The sequence below is a fragment of the Acanthisitta chloris genome, unplaced genomic scaffold (assembly GCF_000695815.1).
Source record: "Acanthisitta chloris isolate BGI_N310 unplaced genomic scaffold, ASM69581v1 scaffold33550, whole genome shotgun sequence".
NCBI classification, from domain to species: Eukaryota; Metazoa; Chordata; class Aves; order Passeriformes; family Acanthisittidae; genus Acanthisitta; species Acanthisitta chloris.
Window position 1 is genome coordinate 250 of NW_008650480.1, and position 21,220 is coordinate 21,469.

The window sequence follows — 21,220 nt, forward strand, 5'->3', positions numbered from 1 at the left end:
ACACACATCTTAAGGAGGACATGCCTTGTCATAGTACAAATAGTAACCATTGAGAAGTAAACAATCATAAAACTTTCTATAACATTTAAAATTGTAAAACATGTTTTCTGATGTAAAACTGAAGTCAAAATGCAGTAATAATCCATCCAATATATTCCTCCTCTGAGATAACTGGACTTAATAACATAGCAAACCTGCAGCAGTGATACACTGTCATTCTATCTATGACTTTCACCTAACTTGGAGTCAGAGTTTGATTTATAAAACACTAGACTCTCGACTTACAGTCTCTTGGTAAACATCAACTTTTGCAGTCTTTAAAAATTTGACTTGTGTTCCAAGTCTAGACAAAAATTCACAAGAAATTGCATAATGCATTAGATGAATGTAACTTGCACTCATCTCTGTAACATACTGAAAAAGTCATGATTCAGTGCTATTTCTGGAGCTGTACCTTTTATTTAGAAAGTCATTATATCTCTGATTTTCGAACAGCTAGTTCAAACACAGTGGTTTATGCATAAAACAAAAAAACCCAACTTGGAAATAAATGTGCTTATCTAGCACAGATTAATGCAAATAAGAAGAGGTCCTTCTTGACTATTTATAAAGAAGTTTGCATTTAAGACTAATAAATTACCCTTCTCTCTACTTGGTTGTCAGAAAGTGTGTGAATGACGTTTGAAGAATAACATGCATGTACAAAAAGTGTGGGGAAGGAAGCTCTTGAGCAACTTTGAAGCTAACCTCTAGACAAAACATGTATATACCCTTAGTATACCGAAGGAATTATAGGAGTGGATGCTCAGGCAATGAACCAAGACAGCCTAGAAGGTTATGCTTCACTGAATTGGAAATAGAAATTTAAATGCATTTAACTTATTGGGACTGTAATATCCATCTATCTATTAAAATGGTCCTTTGTAGGATTAACTTCAGAGATATATAACAATCTACTGTTATAACCTATATTATCTGGAAGAGTTATTCTAAGGCTCCACTGCTGCAAGGCTCCACACTGTGCAGGTGTAACCTCCTCCACCAAGACTGTTCTGCATAGCCAAAGGTTGAGAAAAAGAATAGAAAAAAGTTTTGATACTTGGCTATGTTATTCCGATTGCAACCTCTGCTTTTGCAGCTTCACCATCTACCTTTGCCTTGAAGGAGTAATTAGCAAACAGTGCAAACCCCAGGGCTTCTCTTAATGTCATCTGCCTGCTCTGCACTGAGGAGGGAAGGGATCAGGCTCCTTTTTGGCATCATTTATTGTGCACTGCACTTACTGCGCATTTACATTCAGAAGTGACAGCTGGGCCTATGCTGGGACAGCTTGGGCCCACAAGTCCCATGGAGGTTCCCAACATAATCCACATATACATGCATTTTTCATAGGCTAGCAACCCCAAATAATCATAATTCACAACTTCAACCTTTTTCACCTTCTTCTAGTATCTAACAGAAGCATTACTACTGTCAAAAATACAATGATACTATCTGTTTCACCACCAAGTTGAGAAGATGTAACAATCAATACAAGAAAAGCATTTGCAATTGGTTTTGTTATTTTTTTAAGAATGCACGGCAGCGATTTCTTAAACCAAAACATATTCAGTAAAATGTGCATTCAAACCATCCTCATGCATCCTCACATAATTTTCACTGATAAGAGTTTTTGTCTCTGACCTAGAAGAGGTTGGGTGTTGTGGATAACTGAGTGGTAATCAACCGAGCTCTAAAAACTGCACACATACAATTTAAACTTTCAGAAACAACATACCCACTTAGTACTGTAGCCATATAAAGACCCAATTTACGAAAGATTTCCCAGTCCTCAACTTCTATTATCTTCCCAGCAATTAAAAATACGATACCAAACGGCATATACCTAGAAAGCAAAAATAAAGCAATTAAAAATCCATTCTCAGAAATACTGCCTGCTCACCAAGGAACAATTTCTCTCCCATTATAATTTTTTAACTCCGATGGAAAATATATTTTGATATTCTGTTACACAACTGAAGACTTTTTTTCTTTGAGTCTATTACACAACTGACTCTATTTACTTGCAGCAAGACTACAAGAAAGGTGAGAAAAAAGACTAGAAAATCAGAGCAAATTTAATTCTACACATAGTCTAACAAGTATTCTATAAGCTAGCGTCACAGAATACACAGAAGCTGAGACGAGCTGTGGGCTTAACCCTCTTGCAGCGAATGTTTGTGCACAGCCATAAGCTTACTTGGAGGTGAAAATTTGCAGGGCTGAGACCAGTATCTGTGTATTGTGCAATCACACAGAGATGGGATAGGTCTCCTGTACTTACAGGAGCTGCCCTGCAGCACTGGGGGCTGTATCTGTGTCACCTGCACAGAGTAAGAGGGACGAGGTATTACAGCAATCAGTGTGTTGCTTGATGGAGGGATCCCCATCCGCCAGTAAACTTACACAAGGCCATGCATTACAGATGTGAATAGCTGCATAGGCTACTGCCTACAGAAAATTCAAGGCAAAAATCAGGAATTACATTAGCACCAGCTCCACTGCATTCCTTTTGATGTCAGAGAGCAGGCTGTCACAGAGACAAGTTACTACTTCAGAGCTTTGAGTAGTATAAATTAGTTTATAAATATGTGAATATATAAAATGCATCCATTTTAAGACAGAAATCATAAATTTATAAAATGTGTGTGTGTTATCTCACAAACAAAACTATACCTTGTCTCTGTAGAAAGCAGAGACACCTAGTTTCTCTAAGGCCTGAACTTGCTGAAAGCAGAACTAGTTCCTCACACTTCAGCATCAAACTCTATCTTCCTTCGAACAACACCTCCCACAACCATAGGAACACAGGAAGCCTGTAGGCACAGCTTCAGGCACATGCACGAAAATGAAGAGTCAGTTTATGAGTAGGATCCTGTATGGCATGTGCTAACTCTCAGGTCTTGTTATTGGTAATTTTCTGCAGAGTGAGGCAGCCTATTTCATGGTGCTTTAACTCAGCTGGGCACCGAACAAGCTGTCTAGCACATGACCAGCTGCAGAAATTAATTTACCTTTAAAGGCAGCAAGAAGTGTGCAACTAAACCCTGGTTTCCTGTTTTACAGGTATCTCAGTGTGCTGGGATTAAGAAATATCTATGAAATGGCCAGATCTGATAAGCTACTGTTTGTGTGCAACATGTGGATATGAACAGAGTACTGCAGTAAACAGCACAAGGCACTCCACATGTAGGATCAAACTCTGGATGGGATTTTGTGTGCAAATAGTCCTGATCCTGTAACTGTCATCTGCATGGACAAAAGCTCTGTGAATAGCTCTGAAGTGCAACTTGCTACATTTTAAAATAACTTTTTCCTATTGCTTTTTCCTGTCTGAGAACATTGACTCACAAAACTTTAGCAAGAAGCAAATGATGCTAAGTTGTATTCTGCATACCATTTTGGATTTTGCCCTGTACTGTGACATGTATATTAATTCATATTTCTAAAGAAACTTAGTTCCAAGGACAACTGTCCCATGAACATAATGTGTGTCAGGGAATACCATTCAAGACTGAGAGGGCATATGGGTGGTAATGTGTCTACAGTCCTCTGGTTTTATATAAAACTCTAGCAAGGATGTCTGGAAGACCGAGGTTTCTTGTACACCAATAGAACTGTTTATTTAGTATATAGTAAGTGGAAGCCCTGTATCCAGCTTCCTCAAAAGATTAAAATTCTGTAGAAAGGAAACTTTTACCAAACTTTCTTTGAAAGTTGCTTGCTGTACAGCACTGTACAAAAGCAGACATGAAGTCTAAGTTTGCTCCTATCTCTTCAATGACAAAACCCACTTAAAGAAGTTGTTAGGAAATGCAGTATATTCTTGGACTTACCACATAACTATCTGAACTATTCTCATTGTAGCTTCATTCAGTGCATTGAAGAAATCCACCAGCACTTGTCCTTTCTCTCCCATTTTCCCAATAACGATTCCAAAAACAAGACAAAAGACGATCAACCCCAGCACATTAATGCCGTTGGAATACATGCCCACAATTTTGTATTCTTGGGTTTTGTTCTATAGAGTAGAATCAAGAGAAAAAATTACTATCTGAACCTGTGAATTTACTTTAAAGAGTTCTAAAATAAAAGCATATTCAAATTTTCTTTGAGAAGACATGGAACTCTTTCCAAGTTACTCTATTCCCTTTCTGGAAGTGCCAAATCGGCAAGTTCAGGAATGAAGTTAGAACTAAACTATCCTCAAATGCTTTGGATTTTTAACCTATGCAAGGATCTGACCAAATCTCAGCAGGGAGTAAAGGACCTGTTAATTTATGCTGCCCTTTCTATAGACTTCTGGCATGAAATATAGCAAGATCTAGGTATAGATGGTCATGCCTTCAGTATACTCAAGGTTTACTCCCCACTGTGGAGAACCAAACACAGCTGATACAGAATCCTTGGGGTTATTTCTGAGCGACTTAAGAGTTTGTGTCTGGATTTAAGACAAATTGATCACTGCATAACAACTGAGACAATGGTGCGCAGTTTGCCCCTAGTTTAAAATCTATTGTTCAGCTGAAATCAGTGAAATGGCATAACCTATAGCAGAACTGAATGCACATAACATAAAAAATCTACTAAATAGGTAGGTACTCATGCATTCCTTTGTGTTTGTGCAGTATGAACATATGAAGGAAAGGGTTCAATTCTTTGCTGCATCCTGCTTCAGGATTTAATTCATGTCTTTTCATACAGCTCATGTTCCCATGCTACCATTACTATGAGATGAAATTTGGAAAGAGTATTGTAAAACATATATTGATTTGATACTGTTTGTAGTTTTGTGTTCACATTTTATTGAATTCCTTTCTCCCTCTCCTCCAATGTAAGTCTAGGCTTTATAATCCATCAACACCCATAAGCTTTCCACTCCTCTAATCAGAAGCTTGTCAAACCTCTTCTTCACCTTAGTCTCTTTACTTATTTTTTTTGCAGACTAACAAACTATTAATTAACAAATGCCTTATATTGTTTTGCTTTCATTAAAAAAGATTATGATTTTGCACTCCTTTCTTTCTGCAGTCCTTACAGTTATCTCATTGCTGCTCAGACAACTTGTGCTGATATACACCTAGTCTTTCCACACTGACTGTCTACTTTCTCAGCAAATTGACAATTCATCTATTATCTTTGGACTGCTTAATTACCCATGGACTACTCTGATGTTCTTAAACCTACTGGAAGATACTTGCAATGACCTCTAGCATTTACTTATTAAGATTTGTGCTCTGCTAAAATTCATCTATGTGCCATTTCCTTCCTTTTCTCCATCACTAATCACATGAACTAAACCAAATTTATTCCATGTTCTTTCTCCCTGCTTTATGTTAAATTAGAAGGAATACAACAATAAAGGTCGCACCTCTGAAGCCTCTGCTGCTGTAGCAGTTGTAGCAGGTTCTTCTGGAAATATGGAGCTATTTTTATCCACAGGAGTTTGAACTTCAACTTTTTCACGCTTGGTTTTATACTGGAAAGATTTGTTTAAAAAACAGAAGAATTTATTTAGGAACATGAGGAAACTGAAAAATGTAAAAATAAGAGGAAAATGAACCAGACTGAACTGAGTGTAGTAAACATAGATAAAGACAATTTCCTAATTCACATGAGCCATTAGGATTCTTAACCTCTGAAGCTGAAGATCAAACAAGTGCTTCATGCATGATATGCTACGAATTATGCTCCCCAGGCTCTCAGATACCCTGTGGACCTGTTGCAGTCTTGCAGGGCATGAGATAGAACTCCTGACAATGGCAAGCAGACTTTCTGCTGGGACAAACAGTCTGGAGAGAATTGCTGACAGCCACCCCAAGGAGATATCTGTAGAGCAGATGCAGCTGATACAACCAGCCGGGGTAATGTGGTCAGCGTAACTAATGCCATTATGTAAGGCAAACAGTCATTCTTTGTGGCCAAAGAGGTCATGTAATCATTCCCTTTCCCCTCATTATCAGGTCCTGAAGGTCCTGCGCACCAAGCAGACACCAAACAGATTTATTCTTCCTCTCCCTACCAGCCTTCAGATTCCTGTGCACCAGGCTGACTACTCCTCTCCTTACTGGCCTTAAAGGTTCCAGGCACCCAGCCAGACAAGTAGTGGTGATGACCCAGTCACAGAACAGGGAAGCACAACAGCACCAGGAGCACTGTCCATAAAACTGAGCAGGTACAAGTCCTAAGGGGTAACTTGTCCAGATTTACTGCTGGACAGTGAGACCTGGTGGGTCAGAGATGCCTCCACCACTATCTGCTTACTCTGAGGACTTGGGGACCAACCTGTATTTTTGTATACATTTTGAAGTCTAGATTATGGTTCTTATGTTGATATAGCAAACTAAGTAAATAAGATTTGACCAAATCTACAGAGGGTCCATGCAATTAGAAAACATAAACTAAGTGCTGTACAGACCAATTGTACTACACTGATTCTGCTCTTAGAAATCCTGCACTATTCTGATTATAAATTCTGTGCTATACTAATCATAATATCCTGTTCAGAAAATAAAACTTTTAGAGTAACTATGATTTAGAGCCACCATCATTCTGCCAAAGATCCCTAGAACCCATCTGTCTCCTTAGTATTGGGTGACAGTAACTAACACATGAGAAAAACTACCTGCAGAAGTTTCATGAAGTGGAAACACATTACATTGTTCCCAGTATCACAGCTGATAGCACTTCACAGGAATAGTTAACTACCTCACATACAAACCTCAGATAAACTGGGGAAGACAAAAGAGGAGCAGAGAGCAACACAGAAAAAACAGTTAATGTATTTACAGATAAAGATGACTGAATCTGAAGTAAATCTGATATATGGACAGCAGTTTCCTCTTTCATCTTGCAACTCTCTGTTTTCGTGAGAGACTCTATGAGTGAGCTGCCTTTTCCTTAAAATGGATTATGTGGTCTGGCAATGGACACTAGCTGTGAGACATATCAGAGTGAGAGCTAAGTTACACAGACTTCATCAGACACTGAGGGACCTTAAGAACAAGGAAACAGATCCTCATGACATGGTTCTTCTAATTCTTTTTGCCCAACAGGAAAAATTCTGTCTTATACAATGCTTGGTTTCTGCACCCAGCTCCTAAACAGTGTCTCTTTGCAATGGACTACGAAGGACTTAACAGATGGGAACAGAGTGGGTATCATAATGGAAATGAAAACAAGATGCCTTAAACTTCCAGCTTTTTATAGGAAATTAAGATATTCGTGAAATTCTCAGAAATAAGTCTTATCTGACATAGTTTCTTTGGGACATAAAATAAGAGTAATTTGTAGTAAACAATGAAAATTACAGAAGTGGAATGTTCAAACTCACCTGTTGAAAACAGGCCTGAACAAGGTTTTCTGGGAACATATTCCTGTTAAAAAACATTAAGGCACTTCAATATTTTAGCATACTAAGACAAGGCTGTTAATATAAGCAAAATGAAGAAATTTGTTTCTTAAAAACCAGATTACATTGCATTTCTTTCAGCAGAAAGCAGTATATTTAACATCAGCAGATACAGAGTCCAAAGAAATTAAGGGTTTAAGTGTCCCAATGATCAGCTGACTGTTTTTCTACTGTTGAATTTTCAGGCTTATTTTTCAGAATTTGACATTTCTATTGATAAGCTACTAAACCCAGTGATTTCCTTCCCCACTGCATCATCTCCATCACTTGCCTGGGAAATACAGGACACACCATTTTAATAGGATTTATCAAATATATTCAGAAAATAAAAATTAATACACTATTACAAAGGCTGAGGTGGAATAATCAGATATTTGGTGTGCTCTATTGTAGTTTTGAATCCAGAAATTAATCTTGCCTGATGGAAGATTCCTATATGCTACCCTAGTGTCAAGAACCATTTTCACACATGAAAAAATTAGGAAATTCAGTGCAACCCAGTTGTTTGTCTCCTTTCCAACTGCCAATTTCAGATTCAAACAACTGCAAAAAAAGCATTAATTAGGTATTTAGTGAATATGCAGTCCAGTGCAGAAAAAGGTAGTTTATATACTGAAGTAGAAGTTATTATCTTTCAGATCTTTTCATAAACTCCTGCCTTTAGTTTTCAAGTTTTGAAAGCAAAATCTATTAAAAAGCAAGAGCAGTTTGTACAAGCCTGTGTTTTTGCTTTACAAGACTGACTGGATTTGAATCTTAAACCTGATGAATATAAATATATAACAATTAATTCTAATTACTTTAAAAGAGAATTTCAGATCTCAAACTCCAAACTTAAGAGTTTTAAATTTGTTTGCAAGAAGTTAAGCTATAAACTATACCAAACCCCAGACTAGTCTGAGTTACAATTCACACAACTTTCTGATACAGGAAGACTCTTTGTGCATGGAAATACATAAACTCCGTGTGGAAATGTTCATGTGTAAGTTACTGGTAACAGACTGGCTGCATTAGGTTTCAGAATGTGGCTGATTGCACAGTTCCTCTCATCGGTTTCTGGGCAACTGATCATGAGGAATAAACTGAGCTATCCAAGGAGCTGTCATTCTGGTCATTCACAGGCAGGAGGGGACAGAGACTGGGAAGAGCTGTGGATTGTTGGGCACGGGGCTTTGGGGTTGAGGACTGAGGACTATCTCACTTACAAACCACAGAGAAATTGAGTTATTCTCAAAGAGGTCTGCCTTGATCCGTGTTAGGGCAGAGATGCCCCACATGACAGCAGACATTTGATATTATATAGGACAGTGACTTTTTCAAGGCAGATATATACATCCATGTATATATGCATATGTATATTTTACAAATGTCAAAGAACAGTCTACCTGGAATTGCATCTGCAATCGCCACTCATATTTCCTAAAATAAATCCCATTTTAGATATGTAGCAAGTGATTCTTAAATGACAGGGTAAGTAAAACTCTACTAAAAGAAAACAGTGGGCAGGAATGGTGACACAGATCAGAGACTAATTGCACAAAAATAAACCACAGAAGCATTTCCAAGGGAACTACCTAGCCACTATTGGAAATGGGAGCTCTTTTTTGTCATTTTTTCTTCTAAATCCTTAAACACATTGGCTCTGCAAACCTGATCAAGTCTTCTGCAGACTTTTCTAAGGGTTTCCTTCTTCTAACCACTTTTAATCATCATTTTCCAAGAGGCTGATGTGGAAAGACTCATTAGAAATTTGCCTTAGATACTGGTGATGCAGCAAACCTGTTGACTGTGGAACCCTTAGAAACCTTTGCATGCTGTATCTGTTACTCTGCATCCTGCCTTGAGGAGGGGAACCATGGGGCTGCAATTTCAGGTGGTTGCCTATGGTGGATGACACAGAAACTGCCATCCACCAAGCATTCAGTCTTTCATGGATATTTTCTTCAGAATTGATAAATCTTTCCTATCAGTTTCTGTGAAAGAAGAAATTTTTGTTGTAGTTTGTTTATTAACCCAAGCCTATGGTGTAAAGAGGATTTTTTTAAACAAACTACTTTGAATATATTTTAAAACATCTAACCTGTTGGAATACAAGTGATTCTCCCCTTATTCATCCAAGCAACATTAGAAAGCATTTTAATTGTATAACAGCTCACAACTTTATTTTTATTTGTTTGCACTCCCGCAAAAAGTGTACAGGAACTAAAAAAGAAAACCTCACCTGATCAGATCCAGCATGGCATCAACAGTACTGACTTCTGGGGTACTGCCCACTCTGTCAATCTCATTTACTGTTTGGGGCATTCCAGGTTTAATGGTCACGACTAAGACAATCCCTGCAGAAGGAGAAGTGTAACAAGAGCTCACAGTGCAAGTAGAGGCATTGGTGCATCCTGCCTTGGTGTATCCTGTGTAGCTAAATGCTTTGTGAGCTAAACTCACCAAACACTTTCCCTGGGTGCTCATGTGGGTATGTTCAGAAAAGAGAAGTCTGCAGGTAGTGTTCTTCAATGTGTGGGTTCCCCTTACAGGAGCTTGCCACTGCACTTGGGCACTCTATCTTCGTTTTTGTATGTGCAGTACTAAATCACTACCACCCACCGAAAAGGTAAATTACTTTAGCTGGGCTTCAGACGAATGTTCTGCAACTTCTGCACAGTGAATATCTTGAATTGCTATTTGCATTTTCCCTTATGTAGCTCTTCCTGTCACTAGCTTTCAGGTAAGAATACAAGTGCATTGTCCTGTGACCCTGAAGGCACAGGATGTTTTGGTAAAGTTAGTTAGTAATAAAGTTACATAAGAGAAGGGCTTCAGAAAAAGACGGAAATAAAAAAGTTGCGGGTTAAGAAATACCAGCTTTGACCTTGTAAACACTGAAATCAATGACAAATTTGTATTTTACTTTGATGGCTCAAAAATGCAATTATGTGAAATACTAGGCCTTTCTAAATGCATGTCTCTTTCCGCCTGCCCCAACCCCACACGTCCAAACAAACCTGAAGCAAATGAAACTACTCAGTGTTAAAGTAGGGAGAAAGCATTTAGATGCCCCTTCAAGGTTTTCTAATGACAGCAGTGAATAAAATCAGAACTGCATTTGTGTAGCTCTGCACTATGAAACAAGAACTGTCATAACATCATGGAACAACAAAGAGCAGCAGGGACCTCTGGAGATTGTCTGGTTTAACACCAGAGTAGGGACAATTCAAAGTTAGACACATATTAATGTTTGTCTTTATTAATTTTCCTCGCTATGTATTCTCAGAAATTTCCCAGATGTATATGAGATAGTTTTATTTTGTTTCTTATTTAAGAAGGCTGGCTGAAGATGCTTCTCTAAGCAAACATGGAACATTTCAAGGTTGCTTGCAGGGAATGAACTTTCTCTAAGAGGAGATGTGGGCTTCAGAGACGTAGAAGGAGAGCCTGGCAGTGACAGAGGGGACCAAAACCTTTAAGGAAGGAAATGAGATGACAAGGGAAACAGTAATTTCTGTCATTCTCTATGGTGTGACACATAATATATTTTTGCATCTGAGAACCAAGAACTATCTATCACTTTGCTATTGAGGAAATTCACTTCACAGTTAAGGTTGGCCTTGGATGTTTATTCAGCTTTCTCACTGCTGGTCACTATTTACTGCAGCTCCTGATCTTCCCTGACCTGAAATACACAGCAAAATTGCCTGTGGTTTCATATGGGACATGAACACAGCCCAACTGTGAACAGTGGGACTAACTTCTCTCCATCTGGCTACAAGTAGGTCAAGATGTTTGGTATGTTTTCCTGTCTCCTCTCCCCTTCCTGTCTTGAGAAATGAGTAATGTCAAGGTGCTGTACACTTGTAATTAGGCAATGCTGACAATTTTAAAAGTTACAGAATCACAGAGTACCTAGTATGACAGCAATGACCGTAGTGCAGAAATAATACACGACTGCTCGCAAGCCAATCTTGCCAGAAACACCAGAATCCAAAGCAGCAACACCTGCAAAAAATGGTCACAAAAATAAAACAGTAAAAAAATTTTATAAGAAAGATGCTATTTTTGTAGAGACAATTAATTACTGTCTCTTATTTCTATGTAGGAATTTTTTCTTTATTCAAGACAATTCTAGACACCTAATTGCCAGTTGCACCAATATATTTGCTTCTGTTTCTTTGCAAAAATCTGTTTTCCCTGGATTTTTCTAGAAAAAAGATAACTGAGGTTTCCTGATTCCCTGATGTTTATGATGAATTGAACTTTTTTGGTTTGTCAAAGTATGTTACAATCTATTTCCATAATCACTTAAATAATAGCTCCACCTTTGCCTTCATTAACAGGTTTATTTTTTTTCTCTTTTTCACTGAAGTTTTTCTGAAGTCTTGGTTCTTCATACTTCTCTGCCTCTATCTGTCATGGACAAGAACAGAAGGCAGTTTTTGTTAATGAAGGTGGGGAAAGTGCTGAGGCAGGTATTACACTGAGGTCAACTTAACTTCTGCCAACAATGTTGTATGAAACTTCTCATGAAATATTTTTAACTGTTTAAAAGATTTAGCTATATCTGTGCACATACCATTCAGTAACCAGGGCAAAATCACCACTGTGACTGTAAAACTCGACTGTTTATAAGAACACTAGTTAATAATTAATTGCTATCTCTTTATTCTATATTCGTGATCCACTTATATTTTTGTTTATTGAGTCAGTTTATCGAAGACTGCCTAGATGCCCCTGTACAGGAATGCAAAAATACCATAAGGATATTTAATCTCAGAGAAGCATGATTTTGTAGGGGAAAAAAAGAGCCTCAAAAGCTAAGGGAAAAAGAAGTCAAGAGATCTGACACAAATATAACTTGCTGATCTTTGAGCTCAAAAAGGATCTTAGCAAGCATACTTTAACCACGTGCGCATGTCTCTTTCAGCAGGTACATTAACAGCAGTGACAACTTGTGCCTAGAGCATTCATATAATGCCTTACTAGTTTTGTTAATTGTTATTCAAAATGCAAACAGAAGTGGGAGGAATAGGCATTGGAATAGGTAGCCCAGGGAGGTGGTGGAATCACCATCCCTGCAGGTGTTTAAGAGGTGTCTGGATCTGGTACTGAGTGATATGGTTTAGTGTTACAGCAGTAGTGCTAGATGGACAGTTGGGCTTGATGATCTTAAAAGTCTCTTCCAACCTTGCTGATTCTATGAAGGGAGAATTAAAGTTATTTTATTCCATCAACCACTTGATTATATTTGAGGTCTTCCATGGGATAGGACATCATCAGACTGAGTGCCGAACTACATATAAGTATGCTGAACTCTTGATGTAAAGATTGTCTCAGCAAATAAAGACAATCAAAGAACTATTCATATTGCAAAGGAATACAGATCAGTGCATAGAAAAAGCAAAACTATGGATATTACAGAAGGCTGTCAGCACTAAGGACATCGTTTGAGGCACAAACAACAGGATGGACACAGAATCTGGGCCATAATTTTTATTTCTTACCTTGGACCCTGTGAAAAAAAAAAACAGGTAGAAAGAAGCACTTTTGCACTGCTGTGGGCTCAGTGTGGAAATCATGGCAGTGAGAACTCTTGAGAATTAATAGTAATAAATAATACTTTCTGTGGACAGGAGAAGAGCTGGTTTCAAAGACTGTCAATGTTGAAACTTTTCCACCCAAGGTATTAACTTGGAAGACTTCACATCATGTTTTTAAAAGAGAACAAGCTGGTATTGCCACAGTTTCATATCTTTCGATGAAAAGTGCTTACAAATTAGAAATCCTGGAAATTTATTCTAAAACTTGTTGCCTTAAGATTTTTTTCTTCATTTTTTTCCCCGCCTGACAGTCTTGTTGACTCAGTCAAGAACCTAATAAGCTGGCAAGGTTATTTCCCTGGAGTACTCAGTTATAAAGATCCTACAGTTAATATGACAGGAAGTTTCTGTGACAGACATTCTTCTGGGTTCAAATCAAATCCCTTCGCAAACTGTTACAGTCACGGGAGTTACAGAGGTATAATTAAGGGAAAACTTTGTCCTTTTCTTAAACTAGATAATGATCCTGCTAGTGAGCAAGCTGTGCTAGGATACAGCTTGTGTTTCCACTGTTGTGTTGGTGCTAGTACAGAAAAGCACAGAAATCAGTCAGGCAGACATGACCGAACAGGTACAAGTGTGGTCTGAGGATGACAGGTGTGGGGTTTGGGGTTTTTGTAAGCTTCTGTACTCTGAAATAAAACTGCATTCAGAATGATGCCTCCATTTAGAGACTGAAGTAGCATTCACCACAAGTGCCACAGACATAGGTTTGCACTGGGTGCTTTATGCTGCTAAGCTCATTTTTTTTTATGTCAGCTTATTACACATAGGAAAATAGGATACATACAAATAGATTTCTCTCCAGATATGTCCCATCAACATTACTGAGCAATTGATAATGTAACTGACAGCAACTGGCCTTCTTTTCAAGCCAGCTGAAAACTAAGATTTCCCTTGAAATTACAACATGGCTTTACAAGCGTTTTGGACACAAGTTAATGGAAGATGCATTAAGCAAAGCATGCAACTAACATTAATTCCAGCTAACAAGAAAACCTATTTCTCAAACTAAGACGGCACACATGCTACTCAAAAAGGAAAGCCTGCAGTGCTGTAATTCAGGATAAGACCACAAAAGCAGTGTAATTAAGTTTGGTTATTTACTGTGAATGACCACTAAACCATTCTAACTGATTTATTTGTTCTTTTCTTCTGTCAGCCTATCCCCAAGTTTTAAATTGCTTAAACAAGTTTCAGCAGATTACTGTAAATGTAGTCTACTGTACAGAGTTTAAATAGCATGATGGATTCTCCTACAGCCCTGGGCATTTCAAAACTGCAGTATTTCAGACCAGTTCCTTGAATTTTCCTATGAGAGATGTTGTAATTCAGCTACAGCCACTGAAGCATGGAATGCAATTCTGTGGCTGCAATACAAAGAGGCTTAAAGGAGATGAGTACAAAAGACACTGACTGATGTTAAAACCTGTTAATCTATCTACCTCTACCATATTATTTTAGCAAACAGAGCAAAGGTTTTAATATCTAAAGTCAAATTTTGGAATCAATTGCCTTAGTCTTCTGCAATTCATCATCCATTTTTTCTATGTCTCCAACTTGAAGCTCTTAGTTCTTTCTCTCTTTTTGCTCAGTTTTCTCTATTTTTTCAACACATACACTTGTAAAAGAATAAAAAAGGAAACGATCAGTGAAATCAAGTCTCTTCCATCTTCTCTTTCTTGTACCAGGTCCTCAAAACCCTACCAAAGAGAAATACTGTACTGTATATGCAAATTGTTTTTGAAGAAAAGGATGGGAGCATGGAAAGCTAATGTCAATAATCTTGTTTGACAGAACATTCAAAGTCATCAAAGCATAAAAGGGATAAGGATGGTACAGGACCCCCCAGAGAAGAGACATATACTTTTGGGTATGATACACAGACATCCCATCTTAAATGGTCAGGGGGAAGAAAACCCCACAAATCCAGCTGTTATTGCAGTAACTTCTTTTTGTTCTGTTCATGATCTTTCCTTTTTTACTTGAACCTTTATGTCTTTATGGTATTACCATAACACCAACCAATTTAATTTTCTTTCATTTGTATAGCTGCTGGTTTTGCTCTATTACTAAAATATTCCCAGGACTTTCTTCTTTAAAAAATAACCAGAATGGAGGACAATATTGTGAAACTTGAAAAAAAATCACAAGTGGAAACATGGAATTATCACAATGGACCGGTTTAATCCTGTGTTGTGTTCAACTACTGATTTTGGCACATGGAATATGTCGTATTACCAAAGTTAAAGACATGTAGCTTCTCCAGCTTTAACTTTAGAACCCCATCTGGTTAAGTGCATCAAACCAAAAGTCCCTTTAAGACTTCATAGCACCATTAGTCATCTGCAACCCTTGAAGTACCTCTAAAATGTCTTTATCTTTTTTTGTTGCATATATTTAAAACTGCTTCACTGAAATACTACTGCATAAAGCTACTATACCTACGGGAATAGTCTGATTTAAACAAAACTGAGCCTAAATATAAAACGTGGTGTTCCAGAATTTTTTACCAGTAGACACTGAAGACAAAGTGTATTCACTTTGGAGGCCTGTACAAACACCCAGGTACAAATGGCCAAATGGCTTTGGCTGGAAGTGTAACATTGTAATTCCGGAGCTGTTCACCATGCTTCTGTGAGATCAATCCTGTGGTCCTGTGAGATCTGGGAGTGGAAATGGTTCCATTAAGGACTGGAAACAATCACAGCTATCTTCTGACTTCCAGTGCTTATTATTTTATTAGTTCCCTAGGAGATAACACCTACATCCTTAGAGTTTGTCATACCATTCTACTGAGTGGAATATGTGCAAATGTGCACACAGATTTATGCTTCCAGGTGCTCTTTTCCAATAATACATTATGAGAGGCTACATCTACAATTTGGTGCTGTGATTGACACTGTTCAGCAGCAACAATCGTACCTAGACAACTCGGTGCTTTTTTCTGCAGCTATACAAATTTCAGTGTCATCATCAAGTACATCTCCTGCAGCTGTTCGCAAAGCTTCTGAAAACTACTGCAAGGTGACAGGATCTGTTTCTTCCACCATCTCATCACTGCATGACACATTGATCATTACGTGTAATCAGTAAAACGTTAGGCTGTTTAACTCCTTTAGCCAACAGTGCTACACTTAATGATCACGATGTTAGTTTTCTCTGTACAAGGATCAATGCCACTTAGCCAGCTCTTAGTACTGTTGGCAGTCTGTTCTCCTTAAGCGTGACTCAGGGACAGAGGGAAGAGTCTGACTCAAGGGCCTTCCAAGTCCACACAACTGCCAGCCACATGGTGACATTATCAATTAGTTTTAGGAACTAACTGCATTTCTGAGGAGAAATAATTCAAGTATGGAGCACATCAGCTGTGTGCAATTCTCTCAGGGTTCTGATACCTAATTCCCTATTGTAACAAAAATATAACAACAGAAGTTCCTGAAGGGTGTAACAGTATGATTTTCACACCTCCTCATCTGTGACTATGATGTTGATTCAAGGGCAAAATGCTGTTCTAAAAGTGATTCAAACTGCCATTAGTCTAACTGCTTTCATTGAGGAATTTCTGCAGATACTAGAGGAATCACAAAATAATTCTTGACTTCTCCCAGGTTTACATGTTTTAATTCTTCACATCCATCTTGGCTCTTCTGGCTGCAATAAGCAGTCACTAGGTAATAGAAGTGATATGACTGATGGACATTCAGGCCAGTAAAAATGTTTTACGAAATATTGCAATGGACATGTGAAAATAGAAAAGCAAAGGAGAATCTTACAATTCATATGGAGAATTTCAGTGGGCAATCCTTCTAAGGAGACCACAATGTTTTATAGAAAAAAGGTAGTGTTACTTTACTGGCAGGGGTACATTAAGTTATGTGTTGTAAAAAGGTAAGATTTACTCTTAGAAAAATACTGGGGAAAAAAAAGAACCGAGCAGTGCTGACACAGTGCCCTTGATAAATGGATAGCTGCCTGAAATGCGTGAAGTTCCTTGGCTTTCAAAGATGGAGCTGAAAGTGTTTCTAATTTAAGACACAAGCAGTATCAAAATTTCAACTGCATCTGACTGTGGTACAACCCCACCATACTTTCCTTCTATTTGCAATGGGAAATACTATCAATACTAAACCAGTATTTGACTTGTTTCTTCAGAAGAGATACATGATTTTTTACTTGAAGAATGAGCAGCTCCAGTGTTGACATCTGTAGCAAGCATATTGCTTTTTTAAAAAATTCTTTTATGTATCTCAGAATCCAAATTTGCATTTTTGTTCCATAAGCTATGCCACTTCTAATCAGCTACTGCCAGGAAAGGAAGGAAACTCACACATCTAAGACTAGATTTCATCGTATTTGCATGTAAATTTTGTTGTTGGGTGATAGATACAAGCAGGAAAGTTTCCTTTGTACATCAGGGAAAGGTCCTCTGCTGTCCTATGAATTTGGGACAGTACAAACATGAATTCAGAAGAATGCTTTTCTCACGGTTTCTGAAAACGTTGAGAAGGAAGGATATCAAAGCCAGTTGTCCTCTGTCCTTTTGTCCTTGGCCCATTATTTCCTTTTGTCCTTGGCCTATGCTCACTTTTTGAAAGGAAAACACCACTGTATACACTTCAGACAATAACTGCAGTTGGGAAAATCACTGTAGAACTGGTGAATTCAGAGCCTATGCTTTACTGAAGCTGCCTTTGACTTACCTGTGATTTTCCCATCTTCCCATTTCAGACTGAGCCTTTTCTCTCTCAGTCTGCTCATCAAGTTGCATGAGTTTGTAGTACAAGTTTACCCTGACTGTGATTAATCTCCTGAAAGGTCACTTCATATTCTCCCTGAAATTTAAGTTTCCAAATTAGGTTCAACAGGTATTACTGTTGCTTCCTTCCAAGAGCTGAATGGTGAACCTTTTGCTCTTTTTCCTGTTGCTCTGTGGAATTCTTTACAGAATGCAATGCAATGCAATACACATTCCTCGTGTATGAACAAGACTGTCAGGACCAAATAAATTCACAACTATCTACTGAAATACCACACACATTCAGGACTTCAGGCAGAATGATTTTATTATACAGGACTTTACTATTTGCCTGAGACAAAAGACTCTGACGCTGCTCTTACTACCTGTAGATCATTCTCAAATATGTATCATTTGATATGCATCTTATAATTTTAATTTTTCCTCCTGTTTACTGTGTCAGGGGCTCTGAATGACCTTGTATCTAGTCTTCCACTAGCTAACTGAATGACCTCTACAGCTAAGTCTCACTAGGATGACAGTTATTGGCTGAGAAGATCAGGTAATGAAAAAGCTATGGCAAATGGAAGCCGCAAACATACTATGATATGAGATTTTTGATGATCCACTACCAATACCTTTAGTGTTTGTTACTAGAAGTGTTCCATTCCTATTCTGCCAGTCTTTCTGTAACAGCAGTTATCCTGTCTATTCAAATTTTATTGTTACTGTAAAGGAAAAGGATTTCTATGGCAGCTTGCAGCAATTATGTTTCCAATAGACTTGATAGAAATTGAACTAATCTCTCTCTTTTGGAACAAACAATTGTTATTCTGCTAGTACTGTTGTGTAAATGCAACAGAAGAATGTCTTACAAATGAAAAAAACAGCACATGGCGGGGGGGCAGTGGGAGGGAGAGATTGGGAAAGAGATAGATGAATGCAGATAATGCATAAGCATCCCTTTGTGCTACTTAAATATCACCAAAAAATTTTAATCAGAAAATTCTCAATTCCTACTAACATGATCTAGTGAGGATACCATTGGATTAGAATGCTAAATATCTGTCTTTTAAGTCTGAAGAGGCATTCAAAAAGATTATTTAAAAATACCTCAACAGACTTAAGTCTAGAATGCAACAATAGTTATAAAGAACTGTCCAAATACTGAAAGGAGATGTCCTGGATCATTTCAGATGGGGTTGCACATGTAGTTGTAATGAACCTTTCTAAATACCAGATAGAAAGGGAGCAAATAAAGGGAGATTAATAGCTTATGGCAATGAAAAGGATGAAATCAATATAAAATGGAAGGAATTTCAAGTAAGATCTAACAAAAAATTTCTGACCCTGGATGTCAGTTTGCTAAGGGACTGTTGTGCTACCTTCTAGACAGTTGGGACAATCAACACTGCAGCACTAGAGAGCTTATTGAAGACATGCATAGAAAGCAAGTATTAGCACTGCCTTCCAATCCATCATATTAGCAAACAGCAACACTTGCAGGAAAATTTTAATTTTTCCTCTAGAAAGGTCTTAGAGGTTATATAATCTCAAGTTAATGCCTTTTCAGGAGAGATGATGTTCCTTGGTTGGAACACAATAAAAGCTTGTAAGGACAGAAGATGACACATCAATCTGCCAAGATGAACAGGCAAACAAGATTGGTAACAGAAAACGGATTCCGTTCACGGATGTAGCAGAAATATAGCCTCAGCACTGCTGCCAGTGAAACATACGGAGTGAAAACCTGCTGTACTGAAAATACTTGAATTACTTCAAAATTACTGGTAGTAAAATGCATAGGTGAACAAGGTTTAGCTTCCAAGCTATTAAAAAGAAAACTCCAGCATGACACTATATTTTTAATCAATTGTGATATCCACACACAGAGAAATGGAGTAAAAAATAAGATAGTTAATATTCAACATCTGGTTAATATAGTGGAACTGTTGTTTACATCCTGAGCTCCACCACAGAAGAGCAAAAGACACTAACAGACTTCAAACCCATCCACAGCAGTGCCACCAGCTGTACCCAGGGTGATGTGGATGGGACAAGAGGCAGTGTCTGCTGATATCACAGAATGGCTGTTGCGTTGGGGCTCTTTGCCCTTGAGAGCTAGTGGTAATCATGCTCTATGAACCAGAAGTGCACTTCAAAGTTTTATTACTATAATTTATAACCTTAAATAATGTAGGGGCTGTCCCAGTTGCACAAGGTCAACTGATACTGATGGGAAAGGAGTAGATGACTGTGACAGAAGCAATCTGAAGAGGATGGGCCCAAAGCCTTGTCCATTAATAGCCCATGACTCTGCAGGTCTGCTTGCCTCAATGACTGCACATGGACAGTGAGGACAGGACCTCCAGCACCCCTCAGTACAACTGAAGAAAAAACTCATTAATAGTAATGTAACATTTTTTGTCCTTCACACAGTGTACATGATACAGAGGAACAAGTTGAGTCTCCTGCCTGAGCCCAGATAACTAGTTTACTAATATTATATAACAGACCTGATTTTGTCGGTAGTTCTTTTGGCTTAAGAAACATAGAAAAGCATACAAGAACATGCAGTTGTTTTGAAAGACAGTCCAAGTATGTTCAGCTAGACCAGAGATTTCCCAAGGACTGGGAACTAGTGTGTGTGCTGGTCATGTACAGGGCCCCAGTGACAGCAGGTCTCCCAATAGCTGTGCTTCTTGGACTAGCAGAAATGGAAACTGCTCAGGCAGCTGTCATCCCAGGAATGGTGATATCAAAGGAAAACGGCTTTGGAAGCTCTGCATTATAGGAAAAAAAACAGATTTGTTCTGCCATTTTCTTGTCTGTGCTCCTTTACAGTAATATAAATCTGTGTATGTTTCATATACAAGGGAACTGGCAGGTGTATTCACGTGGATAGGCACATTCACAGTGTGTTTTAACTTAAATTTCTAGCATAATGGGGGGGAAAAAAGGTTATTCAAATCTGAACTGTTGTAATTTTTGAATCCAAACATGAGAAATAGGAAGAATTGATTAATAGTTTCCATTTTTTCTCATTGTATTCCAGCACTTTTGTCTCCCGTTTTGTACCTATTCAAGACACCCATCCATCAGCCACAATTCAGCATCCTCTTTACACAGGGAAAAAATGGTCTCTGCAAATGGGAAAAGGCACATGGTTCAGGTGATTCATTTGGATATTCTCTCTCACACAGCTGTCAGAATAAGCCAGATTTATGGTGGAATCATTACCTCAGTACTCTGAGCAAGAAGTGGATAGTTGGTACTGGGAAAGGTGGAACTGGCATGATGCTTCAGATAGCACTGAGGCCGTAACCAAAGCAGGCCTTGACGTAAAACAAGAGTTTACTTCTATAGTCATGGAAACCTAGTGGTTTCACCAGAACCCCAGCAATACAGACATTGCATTTATAAGGCAAATATAGCTCCCTTCAG

At 38.2% G+C, this 21,220-nt stretch overlaps 1 protein-coding gene across 1 annotated transcript in view; it reads right to left on the reverse strand.

Moving 5' to 3' along the window:
* Positions 1-285: 285 nt before the first annotated feature.
* The window catches only part of LOC103812231 (excitatory amino acid transporter 3-like), a gene marked incomplete at its 3' end in the record, with an annotated part of 28,196 nt that continues 7,261 nt past the window's right edge, over positions 286-21,220 (reverse strand). Inside the window, exons 2-8 of the mRNA XM_009085244.1 lie at positions 11,348-11,440; positions 9,672-9,786; positions 7,373-7,415; positions 5,411-5,518; positions 3,876-4,060; positions 1,778-1,885; positions 286-343 (exon numbers count right to left, since the gene is read on the reverse strand). Coding sequence (XP_009083492.1) covers positions 286-343; positions 1,778-1,885; positions 3,876-4,060; positions 5,411-5,518; positions 7,373-7,415; positions 9,672-9,786; positions 11,348-11,440 — 710 coding nt within the window. The remainder of the gene's footprint in view (positions 344-1,777; positions 1,886-3,875; positions 4,061-5,410; positions 5,519-7,372; positions 7,416-9,671; positions 9,787-11,347; positions 11,441-21,220) is intronic.